This window comes from Oreochromis aureus, linkage group 4, assembly GCF_013358895.1.
Source record: "Oreochromis aureus strain Israel breed Guangdong linkage group 4, ZZ_aureus, whole genome shotgun sequence".
In the NCBI taxonomy this organism is placed as follows: domain Eukaryota; kingdom Metazoa; phylum Chordata; class Actinopteri; order Cichliformes; family Cichlidae; genus Oreochromis; species Oreochromis aureus.
Genome location: NC_052945.1, coordinates 12,520,620 through 12,539,002, shown reverse-complemented (window position 1 = coordinate 12,539,002; position 18,383 = coordinate 12,520,620). Strand labels below are relative to the sequence as shown.

The following is an 18,383-nucleotide window of genomic DNA, read 5'->3' as shown; positions in this document are numbered from 1 at the left end:
GGGTGAAGGGAGTATCTGCCATCAAACAAGAAGACAGCCGCATGTAACTACGACGGTGTTTGCTAGTTCACCTTACATGCATTAATGTAATGATGTGGTTAGCCTACTCAACGTTAATTACACACGAACAACATTAAGCTACTCACGCAGAGGAGAACGGCTGCTGCTGCCATCATCATCCTCATCATTTCTGCTACGCTGGCAGGGCTAGGGGCCAGGACTCTACTCTTCAGGTTTTTGGGGGATGTTGCTAACTCCAGGTCCGCTAACAGGCACCACACCCGCAGTAGATTTGCACGGTGTGAGGTCTCGCAGCAAGCTATCAAACACGGCGCATTTCTCGGCTTTAAAAAAAACGCTATGCGTCGCCAGGTGTTTTATCACATTTGAGGTGTTACCTCCTTTGACAGTATCACAGTATCAGCTTAAAGCACTTGTTGCAGGCTGCTGAGTTTGCATCTTTTGCTGTGAAGTACAGCCAGACTTTTGACCGCTTCGCCTTGGGCATTTTTAATCTGTAGCTCTGCTCTAAAGGAACGGACGTACCTGGCCCCGCCTACTATCCTCGGAAACGTAAAATGATTGGCTAGAATTGGCTCAGGAAAAAAAAGCACCGAAATAAAGCACCGAAATGTGCGCTGCTTTTCGGTCTGGTTACTACCGTTTATGTCAGAACCGGTGCCATCATGGCACCGGACACCGGTACCCATCCCTAGTATTAAGTTATATAATCCTTATGGCACACCAGTGGGACAAGAAACATACCAAAATAAACTTGAAACACTACAGCATATGACAGGAATTTAAATTTCAAGATGCTGAAGCAAAGAAAAAACAAATTTTGCCAATGTTTCTATGGTAACAGTTGGCCTTTCTTGGCCAATGCACTGTATTTTTACTCTCGATACCACCAAATCCTATTTTTGGATGATTATCAATTTATCAGTAACCACCCATAACCTGTGCTACTTCAGTTTCATCACATATGAAAGACAAACAAAATTTGTTTATGTTTACATTTGTTCTATGGAAATTTGAAACACAAGTCATGACTTTTCAATAATTCACTGAAAGGTCACACATATAAAGAAGTTCCCCCTGTGCTGATTACAACCGCTTACTACATGAGTCATAAGCATGCAGACTGACTCGAATAGACTAACCATGAGTCAGACACATAACAGGAAAAGGCAAGAATCATGTAGTCTCTTTTAAGTTAAACTTCCAGCTGGTTAGGATAAGCAAGCCAAACCCTGCCAGGAATCAGGAGACACACACCCGCACACACACACAAAACCCTAAACTCTTCCTCTGTACTCCCCCTTCCTCTCTCTCTCTCTCTCACGCCAGGAGGTAGGCTTCTGGCTGAAATCTAGATACCAAATACTATTTCTAAACAGGATTGCATTGCTGGGGCCCATAAAACTCAAGTCTGTCGAACCACATGATAGTCCCAAGAACCATGACTCCAGGCTGTCCTTACTGTTTTCTATTATACTTTTTAACCATGTACACAAATTGATAACATTTTGTAAATATAAGAATATAAACTCCTTCAGTGACTCAAATGAGTATCTGAAAGAAAAATGTAACATACTCTAAGTAACCAGATAACATTACCTTTTAACAGAGACTGAATGCGCAATTTTTTCCAGAAGTGTATCCAGTATTTGGAAATCCAGTAAATCGTTTGATTTGGCATGCATCTTGTAATCCATTTACGAACTCCTCTAAACAGAAAGAGAAAGCAAAAACCAAAACAGGGCACAGAAGAATTACAGAGAAGTTAGTTTTTCCCTTTGTTCAATCCAAAAAACATAATAGATTTATTCTTCAGGCTCCAGTATGTATCCTAAAATCCCACAGAACACGGTGAGTAATCCGTAGCGTAGTCCAAGTAGAGTTTGAGGGTGGCTGTTCCAGGAAAAAGAGGCCCCAGCCAGGAAAGAGTAGGTCCAGGCGGGAGGACAGGCTGCTGGAAACCTACAGCCGGCAGGCTGTGTTAGCTGTGTGAACCGGTCCTCTCTCTACACCATCCCCCTCTCAACAGTACAACAGCCCAGTTGCCAGAGGCTCTTCGCTCCATTGTGTGTCCTCTCCAGGGCCTCCCCAACTTAAATAGTCACAAACAGCAATCAAGATATATACAAAACTGAGAGGGGAAGGTGAAAGAGAGGACTGAGCTCTGATAAGATCCAGAAGAAACACTTTTTTCGTCCAGGTCCCGCTCTCACCCTCTCTAACACAGGCAGACCAGCATGCAGTTACTCAACAGTAAAAAAAAAAATGGCTCAACTGCTTCCTCATTCAGCAAGCCTCAGCCCACACACTCCTCCCTCCCTCTCTCTCTCTCCCCCTCCCTCTCTCTCTTACTCCTACTCATTTCACCCCTCCCCACTTTCTCCATCAATGGCTTGAGGTCCATGCTCACTCTCTCTGCCCCCTTCCATTACACCTTTAAGACCCCACCCCCTTCCTGTCTTTTTCTCAGTCCATTTCATTACGCTCCACCCCCATACAATCTTTCTCCTTAGACTAATCTTGTATATGCCTTCCCTCTCCAATCTAAGGGCTCACTTATCTGTAGTCCATCATCTCCTCATCTAGCACACAGACTGATATCATGGCGGGACTTTTTTTTTGTGGAAAAATAACTATATTGGGCCAGATCTATGAGGCAGATTCTATTTCTAACTGGCTGCTTAAAACAGGAGATAAAATCATGACTAAGTCAAGGCTTGAACTTAAGTGCAGGATTGTAATCATCGCCAATAATCTATATTGTTGTGGAAAACTTAAACTGCAAATATTGAGAGTATTACGTAATAATGTTTAGCATTCAAACATTGCATCATTGCAAAAAGTGGGCTGGCTCGCTGAAAAAGCTGCAAGGGTGGAAGTATTGGTGCATTCCATCTGAAGTCAGAAGTCGAATTTCTGGCACCTCACCAATTTTCAACTGGAACACCTCAGACTTCTAACTGGGAGATTCAGAGTGCTGATTGTTAAGTCACAGCCCCAACTTTACAATCCAATATGGCGGCAGTGCACAAAAGCATCTGTAAAACTGTAAATGGGATGGGCATGCTGCCTCAAAATTTTATCACAATATTTAAAGAAAATTTTAAATAATACTGAAAAAAATTAAGCTATGGTTTATGGATTGTAGACAGCAGGATTTATAAGCCGATGGATGAAGGGCCGCTAGCTTTTTCCCAGTAAAAGTTTTAAAGGTGATTACAGGAACAGCGCTGTTGTTTTAGACACTAGAAACACGTTTCCTATCACTCAACCTGGGCTCACTATCTCGCTAACGATTCCACCTCTTTGCTCTTCAAGGTGTGTAAACAGACTCCAACTCCATGTTAAACTATGTCACCATCATCATGTCTGCTGCTGTTGGGTTATCAGTGTCAGTGAGCTTAATGTTATCAAATGTTTTACTCATATGCTGCTCCTAAATACGCTTCTATTGCAGTCTGTTTTTAGTCGCCAATGTGGCTTGCGTTTCCATGGCAACACTGGCGTGGTATAGAGCCGTGTGTTAAATGAAGCAGTAAAGCAAAGAATTTGTGTCAAGAATTTTTTAATAATCAAATTATTCAAATTACTCGATGAATTGTTTGAGCCCTAAAACACAGCCCTTAGTGCTATCTATGAACATGCTGCAATGGTGTTTTTAGCACCCAAAAAAAAAAAAAATACAATAAAGCAAGCACTGTGCTATGCTGCAAGAGATGCGTGGGAGCGAATAGCTCTACCTTGCTAACGACTAAGATAAGCCTTTTTTCCTTCTTTTCTGACTTTACTACTGGAAGGTGTGCAACTTGAGAGTGAAAAACAAAAAAAAACAACCCACTAATTAAGTGTAATGTTAACAATCTATCCTTGGGATCCTTAGTATCATTACTGTTACCTGTCTAAGGTAAAGTAACAGTCCAAAGATACTTTTTAGGGCAACTGTCTCAAAATAGGTTACATCTGTGGTTCAAACTTATGTTGAAATAAGCTGCTTGATTTGCAAAATATACAGTCCTGAGGTGCTAATGCTGATCAAACAAGAAAAGAACAAAGAACGCTGTGGAGGAAAGAGAAAAGAAAGCTTAGGTAAATCTCTCTGAGGTAAGAATAGAATACAGGATATTATAAGACCTTTAGTTAATGCAACAAGAAGTATCCTCTGCAAAGTGAACGTGTGAGCATTCAAGGAAGACATTCCTCCAAATTAAAAAATGTGAATTTCAAATTCTGTAAATGGAAAGAGGTTTTAACCCTAGACATGCACTTTTTTCCTAATTAATCTGATGGCATCTTAAAGTACCAGCTTAGTGTCTGAATCTGTGTTCTAGTCACTTTCCATTAGAAGCTGGAAATCTTCCTAACTGATCTGACCTAATATCATCTCACAAGCCTGAACGCATACAGTTACATTAAAAGATAAGCGGACACAATTATTGTGCACGTGCGTTAACTGTTCAGCTTAGTAAAGCATGCATCACACAGCAAAAATGTGTGTCTAACACAATGACACTTTATCACACTAATTTTGTTTTTAATCTGCACTAAGATTATATGCTTCTCTACACATGTTTATAATTTACAATGAAGAAGAGAACCCTATGGACTAGGTGCTGTAAACAACTCTTTCAGTATTGCTGAAGCAAATGCACATACACACTATTGATATTTGATATTAGTGACACAGTTAAACTTCGCTAGTTCATATTGACAATGGCTGTCACAGATGCAACTGTGACTAATACTGCAAACATACTGTGACACTCTTAAATCAGTGACCTGGGTATGTCTGATTTCAGCTGTTAGGAGGACTGGCGTTATGTGGTCTATGTCTAATTGACAGTGTCGTGTGACCTTAACAGACTAGTGAAGCAAACAATGTTAGGTATCCAATGACTGTTACACTGTGTGATCATGGGATCACTTATCAGTGTAACAGTGAGTGTACAATAGTGAGTTTGAAAAAGCAGTGCAAAAAGTTGACTTCCCAGGGCTGCATAGTGCATGAAAAGAAAAGTGATGAAAAGTGATGAAAATAAACTGTGCAATAAATCATTTTGCATACATAGCACTCGTGTGACAGCTTTGCAAGCCCGCTTTGTTTTTTTGTTAAGCAATGGCATGCTGTAATGCCACAGAGTAGTTGTAGTCTGTTGTGATAACAAATTGTTATCATGTCAATGTAATTAGCCTTAAATTCCACAACAATTCCCACAGTTCCTTTGTGTTTGCTGCCAGTCCACTGGTAGATGTATGTGCAGAGGATCTAATGGAATTTGGAAGCGGTATTTTCATACTGAAAACACTTAAAAGAGAATGGAAGAAAACAAGGCCATCAGGATGAAAGACACATACAACCTGCACCAACTGTCTGACTAGAAAGGAAAAGTTCATAAGTACAGGATGGTGCAACTTTTATTTTGTCAATACTGCTCAGAAGCAGCGAAAAAGGGCAAATCAGGCAATTCTTACGTCGGGGGAAACAAGATATTTAAAAGAGATAATGTTAACAAACACACAGGGATGCAATCATCTTTAAACAACAACCAGAGCGTGCTGGCCCTATCGCCCACTCACTAAAGACCGTAGTGGCCAGAGCTTTCTTCCTTCCTTTTTTCCTTCTGTTACTCTATTAACAAAGTGGTGGATGTCAGCTAGAGCGGGTCCCTCAAGAATGGCAGCTGCTGAAAATGCTCGTCAGGACCACCTTTAAGGACAAGTCCTAACTAGCTGTGGTGGGCAACCCTCACCAAGGAGCCATACTGTTTAGAGTTGGAGGTGTGTGGACAGAATTTGACATTCTTCAATATTTACAAAGTCATGTCTATGCTATGAAAAAATAATTTCTTCCTTATATTTTAGAACATCCCACAATTGGTTGAAATACTGCTTGTACTGCCCATCTCCTTTGCTCAGTGTGAGTGAGGATTTTCTGCACAAAAACATATTAAGAACACCACTCACAGCAGCCTTCATGTGTCTACTACAGAATATATGATCAGAATCAACAGGGAAGGCTGCCCATTTGAAGAATCCAGGCCAAACAGCAGAAAAAAAAGGTTGTCCCCTTCTGAGAGGACACAGAAGCCTCGATTAAAGCAGTGGCCAGCAGATGTGCCGGTTCCACACACACAGACAGACACACATAATTATAGATGTATTGTATACAGACACATACATCTCTCTAAAACATACATATACATACATGCAGTGTGACACAAATTCCCAACACATACTCACATACCTATGTATTACACATACACACTAGTACAAGTTATTCTGTTTGCATTTTCACTAACAAATAAACATGTTTGTCTAAAAATATTTTTGTTATTGTGTGTTCATTGTATGCATTACTACTGTTTGTCAGTGTGTTTAAGTAATGAATTGCACTGTTTTTGGTTTTTAGAGATTCTAACAAACATTTCATTTTTGTGCTGCAATTTTTTGTCTGTGCTACAATGAACAGGCAAAACTAGCAACCTCTGTAACACCAGTGTTATAAGCTAACAAAGTTAAGCTAAAGCCCTGCTTCCCACCATATCACTTAAGCAAAGTGATATGGTGGGTGGTTTGCTGGTTTTAGTGTTCAGGCTTGTCAGTTTGCTGCTGTGGCAGCTGTCAATCAATTGCCAGTCAAGTTTCTTAAGTCTCTCTGCAAGCAGCCAGACAAACTCTGACTCTACCATCACTACAGAACTACAGCTGGTGACTACAATTCTTCTGTTTCTGAGAGCTGGAGGCCGCTCCAAGAACCTGGAGCAGGTGGCAAACTTTATAAAGTGCTGGGAAGCAACTCTTCACATGCATGGAAACGTACACACCCTGTTACTGCCAAAAATACAACCTAATTCTGTGGGAAACAGTGGATGGTGAGCGGACATTCTCAACATTTCCTGGCTTTATGCTTTTCCTTAAAGCATTAAAAAAAGGCATCCTAGAATTTTAGTCTCCAATTCACCATATACCACCACATTATATAATTTTCTACCAATACATAATATAATACAATATATTATATAATTTTAAGCAAGTCGACATCTCTTTTAAAATATAATGTTCATGAAAAGGTAGGCACTTTAAAAACGGTCAGATGTCAAAACACGAAAACAAGTAAAGAGCCACACTGTGCAAAGTATACTTGTCAAGTGACTTGTGAGTGCAATGCACAATGATTATTTTTGCTAAATAAAACAAGCAGCATCACTTTCGTGCAACAGCCAGACAATGATGCTGTTCTCACAGACTCACTTCCCAGTCCACGTGCCATATGCACCATTCCCAGTGACAATACAGCAGCTGCTAGAGTGACAAAGCTCCAATCTACACCAAATACAGAGAAGGCCAAACCAACGGCTATGACATTGGAAGGGTGGGGGAGATCATATTCAGGAAGGAAGGGAGGAAGGGGGATGATAGCAGAAAGAAGGGGGATGCAAAAGAATTGCATTTAGACTGGGGGGCTGGGTCAGAAGAAGAGGTTGTAGCACACATAGTTCCTGCATGAACGTCTGAGAGTGCTTCCATTAATCATCAGAGTATTGGAGTAGCCAAAATCTACAGGATGCAAAATAAGAGAACACATGGAACAGGCAATTTGCCAACTTTTACACTGAGTTATGTGGAGGGGTTAATTACAATTTCAAGAACAAAACACTTAAGAAAAAGATGGTGAAATGGGTACCTGGTAGTAACAATTAATTGGGAATTAATTAATCTAACAAAGATGAAATATTGTACCTGGAGTCGACTGTTTTAACCGATGCATGAAACTATACATTTTTAGACGTAAATTGTAACGGCCGCCGTTTTCTTTGTGAGTATTTATTACACGACGTGCTCCGGGGAAAAGCCTGTTCTAACGTTTGAGTCTAAGGTTTATTTTTTAGCACCTGACGGCTCTTTTTTGCTTCTCATCTGTAAACACTCTGCATACGCTTTCACGTGATTCAGTTTATTTTGAAAAGTCTCAACAGGATCTTGAGTTTTATTGTGAAAGGTTTATGTGGAAAATAAACAAGCGGACGGCAGAGCCACGCGATGGTTTTACCGTCGTTGTTGCTTACGACAATCCATAAAAACAGTCGCTTGTCTGTCCGTACTGTGGTTATATTAAATATAAGAGAAAGCGAGAACTTTAAGAAATTAATATAGCCACTACATTGACCATCAAAACAATGAAAAAATATTTCCGTAAACAGTTTATTTCGCGACACCATGAAGCAAACGATAGCGTAATATGAAGCGATAGACGTTTTTATATCGTCATCCGATATATATCGTTATATCGAACAGCCCTAACACCCATGTCACTCAAAGTTACCTTCATGCTGGCAAATTAGATCGTTCAAAATAGGAGCGTTAAAATACACTAAAATATAGGTCCTAAAAACTACAATGTCTCCATTTCACTGCCTTATTTATTATAACATGAAAATGTTCCTTAGGTCCCCGAAGCCCAAAGTGTCAATGGTAAGCATAACTACTGTTCTGTTATTAATTTACACCAGGAACTGGAAAAAAAACATCAACAGACTCAAGGGAAAGTATAGGTATTGATAAATAATTTCAGCACTGAAATCCCGACAATAACCATTCTTGGCTGCAGTGAAATACTCGATGGCATTCTGCCAGAGAACAGTGCAATATATACTATATACTTCCTAATATCTTCTGTAGCAAAAAAGAAGCTTTCTCAACTATGGAATAAAGAATGCAGATTTAATAATCTAACAACCTCACTATCATCAGACATATACATCAACTTAGCCTTGACATGTCAGTTTTATCAAAAAGACTGCATTTGAAAAAAGGAGGGCACTTAAAGAAGGTCTAAAAATAGAAAGCCTGACTGATACTAGATACTACTACTTTCTGTTTTGTTTAATTTAATGTTTTGTTTTTCCTGTCTCTGCATATCAAGCCCTTATCCAAACAAAATGTTATTTCAGCCAGGTAAACATACACAATAAATTTTTACCCCAAAGTAAGATCATGTTTTTCTTATCTCTACCCTACACAGATTATAGATTTTTACAGTTAATCCAAAATAATTAAAAAATGTTTTGATAGATATCATGCCAACAATTTCTTCTTCAACTTTAGGTTTCAATCTTACAGCATAGAGAATAACACACTGGAAAACTTTTAAGCAAAAATGTAATACTGGTTTGTCTGAATAAAGCAGCGTTAACAACAATGTATCAAATACCTTCACAGTAAAAGCTGGAGCATAGCAGGAATTATCACTAAAATCTGCCACGGCCAACAGTTGTGCATTGATGTAAGCTTATGTTTAGCCACCACTCACTCATAGTGTTGATAGCTACATAACAGTAGACTGTTATTTTCACCAAAAAAGCCAACACTACTGACCACAAGGGCAGACATGATGAAGTCAGGTTCTGGCATAATAAAATGACAGTTTAAAAAGTATTAATACATGTTTTGGAAGGTAGTCTTTAACAACAAACATGTGAGAAGATTTTTTTTTTGCATTTAAATAGTGAAATGACCGACAAACTGCCAGCTGTCAGTATGTCACTATTTCTTGTTTTTGGATAAGGCCAATTAATGTTTTTACTAAGGTAACAATACATAATAAAAAAACGAAAATAATAAAAACTAAAGAAAGAATTAAGGTAACAGATAGAGATACTCCCTAAAACTAGGAAGATATTTAACCAAATAATAAAATGCTCTGACCCCAGAAAGTTGACTCTGTTCATCTGGAAGTAGCAGGAGAAATGTTTCGTCACACCTCCAAGTGACTTCTTCAGTAATAGCTGGCTGTGGAAGTCTCAGCCTTTTAAACTGTACATCTGCATAATGCCCGAAACTACCACCGTTGCCTAACAATGGGTCGTGAGCTCAGTTTCATGATCGTTAATATGCAAATTGTCATGACGACTGATCAATGGTCATGAGTACCATTCACAAAAAGTTGTAGAATGGCCACAATCACAGCATTGTAAGATGGTGAAAGATGGCCCCCTCCTCAGTTCAGAGACGCTGTCTCTTTTTTCACATAAAGACATCCTTGACTCCTCACTCAAATTATGATTCCTCACTGTCCAGGATGTGCACATCAATCATTGGATGGGTCAACATCAATATTGAAAAAGTGACCACTGGAGTGTAGATGTAAACAGACTGCAGAGTCCTGGCCTGATTAGGTAGTTCTGTGTTGTGCTTAGCCAGAGGGTGATTGGTTTCTCTGATAAATAACTCACTGTAATGTCCATGGCACTTAACAGCATACTCTATATTACTCTTTGTTGGGGGAAGTAAGTCTTGGGGTCTACCAATTTTTTTGGCATAGCACAATTTGGTGTTTGAAGACAACAGTGACAGTGTTTTAAGAAAATCTGTCTCACCTGTTCTGATATTAAGGGATTAGTGAAAGTTTTCATTTAGGAATTGGTTGTCATTTTCTCTTTTATCACTTTGAGCATATTTAAGGTACTTTCCAACTTTTGACAAATATCCAGCTAGGGTAAGCACATTTAATCAGGGCCTTTTGTTATGATGTTCTTCTGTGGTATGTCTGTGTGTATGGTGTTAGCTCTGTTTTGTAGTGCCCTAGTGAGATCTAGTTTATTGCTCCAGTGGATGATGAGAGTCAAACCTTAGTGATCCATATGCAGTGGTTTACTGTTACACATTGACTGTGAAATTGAAGAAAGCTAACCTGTTATTTTTCATATCCTCCTGGGTGAACTTGCTGTGTTTGTCCACCAAGTTAATGTGATCACTGAGATTTGATTTTCACCCAGGTGTCCTAAGGGTACGTCGTTCACAATCACAGAATGCAGTGATTGCAGCCAAGTCTCTGTGAATGGTACTCATTGCCACTAATCAACAGTCATGACAATTTGCATTTTAAAGATCATGAAACTGAGCTCACAGCCCATTGTTAGGCAATAGTGCTAGTTCTGGTCATAATGTAAATGTACTGTTTAAAATGTTGGGGAAACCTGCAGTCACTGAGACTGAAGAATTCACTTCAGAGACAAAACATTTCACCTACTCCAAACGCTACATTCAGATGTCCATATTCAACTTTGGGATTCTTTATCTGAATGATTAAGCGTGCATTAAGGCAAATTGCTCTGACATGCAATGAAAGAATGAATAAGCATCTCAAAATTGAATGGGTAACTCAAAAGTAAACCTCAAAAGCAAAAAACACCAGTTGTCAAAAAACAATATAAATTATTAATACTGCGTATTTCACCCCAACATGTCACAATGTAATAAACTGACTAAACCAAAAAGATCATGTTGTAAGCTATTAAGACTCCTGTCAGTGATTCAAACGTAATAAATAAAGGAAATACATTCACAACCAGTAGGATACATTTTGTTTGCTTGTTCATTTGTTCTCAGACCACACAGTTTTTCATCTAGGGGTCACTCACAACTAGGCCAAGGATGTTGTTACCATGGCAACTAAACCAGAAAGAACAGGACCAAAAAAGGTGCAAGAAAAGTATGTTCAGCTCTGGGAATCCCTCCAATATAATGCCTACCCGATTACTCAAAGGACTTTGACCCAGTCTTTCTTTGCTAATTTATGGTCCCGATGATGAGTTTAGACAAGGAGAACTAATTAGGAGTAATGTGATCAATAGTTCAGCCCCATGAGCTTGTTTGACTTCGTCATTGCTCAGTAACTAGCCTTTGACCCAGCTAGTCCTATTTATTTGCGAACAAAGTGTACACACATGAGAACATCCCTTAAATTCAGGTGAATAATTTATCACCTCAGTGGTGATAAGTTATTCACAAAAATCCAAATCCAACCATGGCTTTAAAGTATACCAATACATAAAACAACAACCTAAAAAATACTGCTAAAAGAAAATGAAAATGAAGTCCTTAGGTAATAACCAGTAAATCTTATGCTAAAGCTTTAAAATGCTTCACGACTTCATGATTACTCGCCTCTAGGGAAAGAAGCTTGTACAGTAGTAATTTTTAGATTAATACCCTGTGCATGGTCACACACATTCCCCCCAAAATACTACAAAGATTGAAAGACTGAAAAATAAACTCCCAAGTTTCGCATCTGTAAAGCCTTAGAAGGATTAGCTAAGTAACGGGCCTCAGCATGAGCAATCTCTAGAAGAAACCAGTCGGATGAATGCCCATGCTTTCTGTGTCTATAATGCTCAAACACATCTGTCTGGAATGGCAACAATTACCAGATGTGGTGAATAAAACGCAAAACTGCACAGTAATGACTGGTGGCGAGCAACAATCGTCGAGGAGCCAAGATCTTAACGTTAGGCCACAGGGCATAGATTACTGCCTGGGTTTCGTAATGGACGTCGGTACCATGCACAGCAGAACAGAAAACAAGACGAAGACGAAGGCGTTTGGTTTCCGAAATCATGACAGCACCGCTTTGGAAAATGCACATTAGGGTTGTGTTTTTTTGTTACAGGTTCAACTGACTGCATTCCCAGCAAAAAAAGCTCCAGTGTGCGCCATCATCACCGTGACGGCGTCACCGTCTCCCACAACACAAGACAGTCGACGAGCAAACTAGCAATAGATGCCAAACACGATGATCGCATCATCACTTATTTAACTATTTTAGCGTAATTGTGGCTAACATTGGGTGAGACAGACAATGGGTGTCATGTACACACACATTGTAGGTGCGGTTATTGTGTCTTTTGATCCACAACCACCAACTAGCTTTAGCTAGCAAGCTAGCTACCAAAAACAGGCCGCCGTGCAAGAGAATGGTCTCAGCGGGCGCCGGTCATCAGTGCGCTCCCTTAGGCCTTTCCGCCGCTGTTACCGTTTCTTTTGCAGGTTATTCATTCGGTTTACACAGACAACATGACTGGCACAACAACGTTTTAAACAAGAGCCTTTACCTGTGTTTCTCAGGTTGCTAGGGCGCGCGGGATCGTTCTTTCCGAGGAACCTGAACACCTCTCGTTGTCGATGACGTCACGCGTAGGTCTTTAGATGAGGACGTAAAGAGCGCGTCACAAACATTACGGACTGCAACTTCAGCGTCAAATGGGGAGCTCTCGTCTGTGTCGCCTCCTTACCCTATGCATTTGGCATTCATAACGTTTGTTTTTCCGGCAAGTAAGTTGCCGGAAAACTTGTTGTCCAATACAGCAACAGTCTGATATTATATTGACTTAAACAAACAAAAAGATCTTTCTAACAAAGTTAGAAATAGGGAGATTGGTCAAAGTTAATTCAAAGTCTCATTTAAGCGGATCCATAGATTCTGTCCAGTTAACAATTTCTTTCAAAAATTAAAGAATGAAAATCTCGTGAAACGTGTTCCTTGGTCTTGTCATTTTTACATAAGAGTTCTGGAAAGGTGTATAATGTTATGATTTGTTTTAATGTTTGATAACGTATTCTCTTTTCTACAGTAATTTTATATTTGCCCGCTATGATTATTGTGACAAAAATGTTGCTGATTTTTATATTGTTAATCTTGCATTACCTCTTTATTTGTTCCACAATGACAACAGAAGATTTTCAATTTTTTAAATTACTATTATTAATATTTTATTATCTTGATCTAACTCAGTTATTTGTTTGTATGTTTTGCATCATTTATCCATGTCATTACCTTTCTTGGTTACTTAAAAGTTAAAAAAAAGCGGCAACTTTGCATTCAAATGAAGGGATGAAACTGCAATTAAATGTTACTGAAATATTTCTTCTATATTTTTTCTCCTCCTTCTGTAACTGTGATCGATTTGTATGTATTTACAACACATAGCTACTCTGTTACCTTTCTCAGTTTCTTCAAGGTTCGAAATAAAGCTTGGGGGAAAAGAAGGCATCAACTGAGTCTTTGCATTTGAAGGAATATATTGGTGAGTTTAGACACTTTTTAGCATTTAAAAGGGCCTCTGTCCTTTTTCCCAAACAAAATGAGGGAGAGCAAAAAATAAACAGCTAAGAGTATAAGTGTAAGGCAGCATGGTGGCGCAGTGATTAGCGCTGTTGCCTGACAAGAAGGTCCTGAGTTTGATTCTATCATCAGGCCAGGGCCTTTCTGTATGGAGTTTGCATGTTTTCCCTGTGTTTGCGTGAGTTCTCTCCGGGTACTCAGGCTTCCCACATTCCAAAGACATGCAGTTAGTGGGGTTAGGCTAATTGGTAATTCTAAATTGTCCATAGGTGTGAATGGTTGTCTGTGTTAGCCCTGTGGCAGACTGGCGACCTGTCCGGGGTGTACCGTCCCCCTCCCCCTGTGGTAGCTGGGACACGTGATGAAGGAATACATCAAGGACTGAAGCTGTAATAAATATAACTATACCATAACCATAACTATACCAAAGTATGGTGCTTAGCGTGCACGCGTTGGTTCTGAAATTACTTAAAAGCTGATATCAAAGTCACAGAATTGCAGTCACTACTAAGGTCGGACCAATTAAAGTTATCTGAAATATCTGCTTGCAAATATTACTCAGAAAGGACCGATCAACTACATTTGGACAGAATCAGTGGTTTTGGAGCCCCTCTGTGGACAACCTCGGTTTATAATGCCATAATCAGAAAATTAGTGCGATGTAAAAGTGTTTCTCTGAAACAAATTTTATTTGATCGAGGAGCCAAAATGTGTACTGTGTAGTATATTATAGCATATGTAGTGGCACATTCAATTTTTAACTATTAAAAATATTTTCTCACAATCACCAACGCATGCGCCATACTTTTCTTGCGCTAGACGTTATAGAAACCCGGAAGTAGTTTGAAGGTCTTTGCTTATTGTAGAAGTTTGGATAAGGTCGCTTGTCCATATTTAATGTGAAAATGGGTGTTAAAATAGAGGTATTTCGAGTAAGTATTTATTTTATACTAAGGCCGTGGACATGTGTATTTTTCCTACATGCTGAGACCATAAGACTTTCTAGGTTTAGTTTTCGCTCTAGTTAGCCGTTTTCATTATGCTAGCAGAGGTACAGTTTTCTGATGTGTGTAATTTGTTTTGCACAGATGATGCTGTATCTCTCCTTTCCTGTGACCATGTTTTGGATCTCAAATCAAGCAGAGTATTTTGAAGAATATATAGTGAAGAGAAAGGTTAGAAATTTATTTTTACGTTATGTGTATCGGTCTTCTGTAGATAATTATTCTTGTAGTAACAATTTTTGCCATGTTGTCTATTTTTGTGGTATGCAGAGGGAAATCTTCCCCCCCGACGAGGAATCGCAGGTAAGAAAAATGCACGCAAGTTAGTTGCGATCAACACAAGTCAAGGGTTGTATTTTTCAGCATTAGGTACCGAATCACTCACAGTGCAGGCTGGAAAAAAACTACGTTAATTGTTGAATTTAGTAACTTGTAGAACCTCAGTGGCGAAAAAAACCATTTTGTACTGATGTCCGTGCGTATTTTGCTGTGCCTCTGTGGGGTTTTTCACCTCTATAAGGATTGTATGTTATGATCTTTGCACAAGACCCACTGTTAGAATTAACTGGAATCCAGAATTTGTATGGAGTGTGTATTGGCTGGCAAATACCCTCTTCTTAAGGAATGCTTTGTAGTCTTTCCCAGGTTTGTGTATCTGTAAAGTTTTTTCTAGGACCCTGTGATAAGTTTTATCATCGAGTCACACCAACCAGTCCTTCTTGAGAAGGGAAAGGCTTTGTCAGTAATTACTTTGTGCTTTTATTTATAGGGAGGAGTATCTCAATAACGCCATAAACACATGTACTGTAGCACAGACATTCAAATATTTTATTTCCAGCATGGACTAATGATGACTCAGTGTGTTTAATAAAGACATGAAATGTGTTTCTCTTCCTAGTCAAATCTGTATTCGTCAATAGTTGTGACTTAGACGAAGAGCAAACAGAATAACTTTGGGCATTGTGTAAAATCTGAATAAAATTGAATAGAATAATTTGCAGATTTCAAAACCATATTTTATTTACAGTAGAACATAGAAAACGGTCAAATGTTTAAACTGAAATGTTTTACTGTTTCATGAAAAATATTAGCTTATTTTGAATTTAATGGCAGCAACATGTCTCAAAAAAGTTGGGAGGGGTAAAAGTAAGTGGAAATAAAAAGAAACAGGTGGAGGAACATTTTGCAACCATTTGGTAAATTGGCAAAAGGTGAATAACATTGCTGTGTGTAAAAATAAAAAATAATTTTTTTTAAAAAAGGAGGTAAAGATGGGCAGAGTTTCACTAATCTTCAAAAAACTGCATTTAAAATTTGTGGATCAATAATGTTGAAATAATCTTCCTTAATTTAGAATTGAAAAGACTGTCATATTTAGTACACACAATATCACCAAACGAGTCAAAGAATCTGGAGAAATCTCTGTGAACAAGGGACATGGGTGGAAATCAATCTTGGATGCTCATGATCTCTAGGCCATGAAGTGGGACTATATTAAAAATAGGGAGGATTCTGTCATGAAAAATGCTGCAAGGCTCATGAATACAGTTCACCACGCCATTCATAATTGCATGTTAAAGTGCTATATTTACTGAAGAAGTAACTTGATCCAGAAACACTGCTGTCTTCTCTAAGTCAATCCTTATTTAAAATGAACTTGAGCAAAGTGGAAAATTGTTATGTGGTGGGACAAATTGAAATTTGAAATTCGTTTTTGGAAAACATGGACACAGTGTTCTTTGTTATTAGGAGGAGAGGAGCTATCCAGCTTTTTATCACTGCTCAATTCAAAAGCCTTTATCTCTAATAGTTCAGGGGTGCATTCATGAAAACATTTGGCACGGCATCAACCAAAACCATATAACAGACCCAGGACTGTTGTGCAGCTAGAATCCTATCTCATCCCATAACATAACAGTCCTCTTCAAAATTTGAACACCTATTGTCTTCAGTTCCCAGATGTTTATGGACTGTTTATAAAAGAATAGGGGAGTTGTAAATTTTCATTTGTCTGTCAATAGCTCAATGTCTTTGACCTGTTCAAAAAGAACTGTATTTTCATAAAGACTGCTGAGTTACTGCTAAACAGCACACTATTTGATTATCGTTGTTCTATATATCTGTTTTCAGAGAAAAGAGTTGGAGGACTTCAAAGAGCGAATGCGTGTTCGTAAGGAACAGCGGCTATTAAAAAATATTCCTCTGGAATCTGAGAACTGAAGATTACATGTTGAAGAAAATGATTTTCCACCCTTTACCAACGATGCTGAACTGACTGGCAGTGATTTTGTGGCCCAAGGAAAAAAGTTGGACTGGAGTATGCCCATTTCATGTTGGAAATCTCTGCTGGATTAACTCTTCCCAAAGATGTGCTGGGTAATAATTATTTACGCCTAATAAGTTTATTGTGCTTTCATTTGTGTGTAACTTTTTTTCACATGGTTTTTCAAATGGTACAATTGTTTTCTTAGCTGTTGTTGTTACATTGCCTTAAAATAAATACTGAGCTGTACATCAGATTGAATCTACTTTATTATGATCTATTTGCAAGGTGCAGTGCCTAAAATGTTTTCACCTTGTCCTATTACTTATATTGTAGTGTATTGCAGCATTGTATTCTAGGTAATGGTGATTCAGATTAACAGAAATAAATACTAACTATAAATCAATTCTCCACAAACTCCTCGAAACTGACCACAAAGACTTTTGTTGTATACTGAAGTATTTCCCATCTTTAAAATAATTAACAGAATAAACCAATTGTTTTCCAGTTAGCAAAACTTGATGTGCTTTCTGTTTGAATGAATGATGCTAGTTGGGGATTTTTGATCATGATGATTAAGTTATGTCAGTGGTTCCCAAACTTTTTTTGCCAGGCCCCCCTTTTTTACAAGAAAAATGTTCTTTGTTTTTTTTCCTGTGTAATAATATTCAACATTGCTATCAATACATTTTTCAAAAAATGCCTCTCTGTGCAAAATGGGTTTAAACACAAACAACTGTGGGATACTGTTTGTCCGTGATTTGAACAGGGGGAACAAATTACGGCAGGATCAGCCTGATATTATTTGTATCCCACTGTAACTTTACTGCATAAAGAGCTAACGTCATGTTAGCTCTTGATTTTTAGTTCACAAACACTTCTTGTAATAACTAACAAATGTCAGGAGTAGTTAGTTATTACAAGAAGTGTTTGTGAACTAAAAATCAAGAATGTGGGATACTGTCCGTGATTTGGAGAGCACAGCGCGTGCTCCCGACGCAGGAAAACTAATTCTGCAGGGGAGACCTATCTCGGCACTTGTGCAGGTGAAGCCAAAGGGAAGATATGCTTCACCATATTTTCCTGTCTTTGGCTTGGAAGGAAGTTGGTTTGGAAACATATTTGGCGATGCTTCATCTCCTGCTTTGTGTTTGTGTGGGAGCCCCGTCAAAAACCTGTCCACAGTGTCCAAGCGCTC

The 18,383-nt window shown here is 38.7% G+C and overlaps 2 protein-coding genes across 4 annotated transcripts in view; one reads left to right on the top strand and one right to left on the bottom strand.

The window, feature by feature from the left end:
* The window catches only part of brd4 (bromodomain containing 4), a 30,454-nt gene extending 17,447 nt beyond the window's left edge, over nucleotides 1-13,007 (bottom strand). For 2 of the 3 annotated variants that reach the window (XM_039611402.1, XM_031736493.2), the window contains exon 1: nucleotides 1,621-2,269. In XM_039611402.1, the coding sequence (XP_039467336.1) occupies nucleotides 1,621-1,718 (98 nt within the window). In that variant the 5' untranslated portion in view covers nucleotides 1,719-2,269. Of the gene's footprint in view, nucleotides 1-1,620; nucleotides 2,270-12,908 lie in introns of those variants that run through there. The other variant, XM_039611403.1, reaches the window with a different exon arrangement.
* A 1,719-nt stretch (nucleotides 13,008-14,726) lies between these two features.
* Nucleotides 14,727-17,702, top strand: LOC116317665 (protein PET100 homolog, mitochondrial). The gene is made up of 4 exons (XM_031736507.2): nucleotides 14,727-14,850; nucleotides 15,007-15,093; nucleotides 15,193-15,225; nucleotides 17,053-17,702. Exons 1-4 carry the CDS (start codon nucleotides 14,824-14,826, stop codon nucleotides 17,140-17,142), a joined length of 237 nt encoding a protein of 78 aa, XP_031592367.1. The 5' UTR covers nucleotides 14,727-14,823; the 3' UTR covers nucleotides 17,143-17,702.
* Nucleotides 17,703-18,383: the final 681 nt, after the last annotated feature.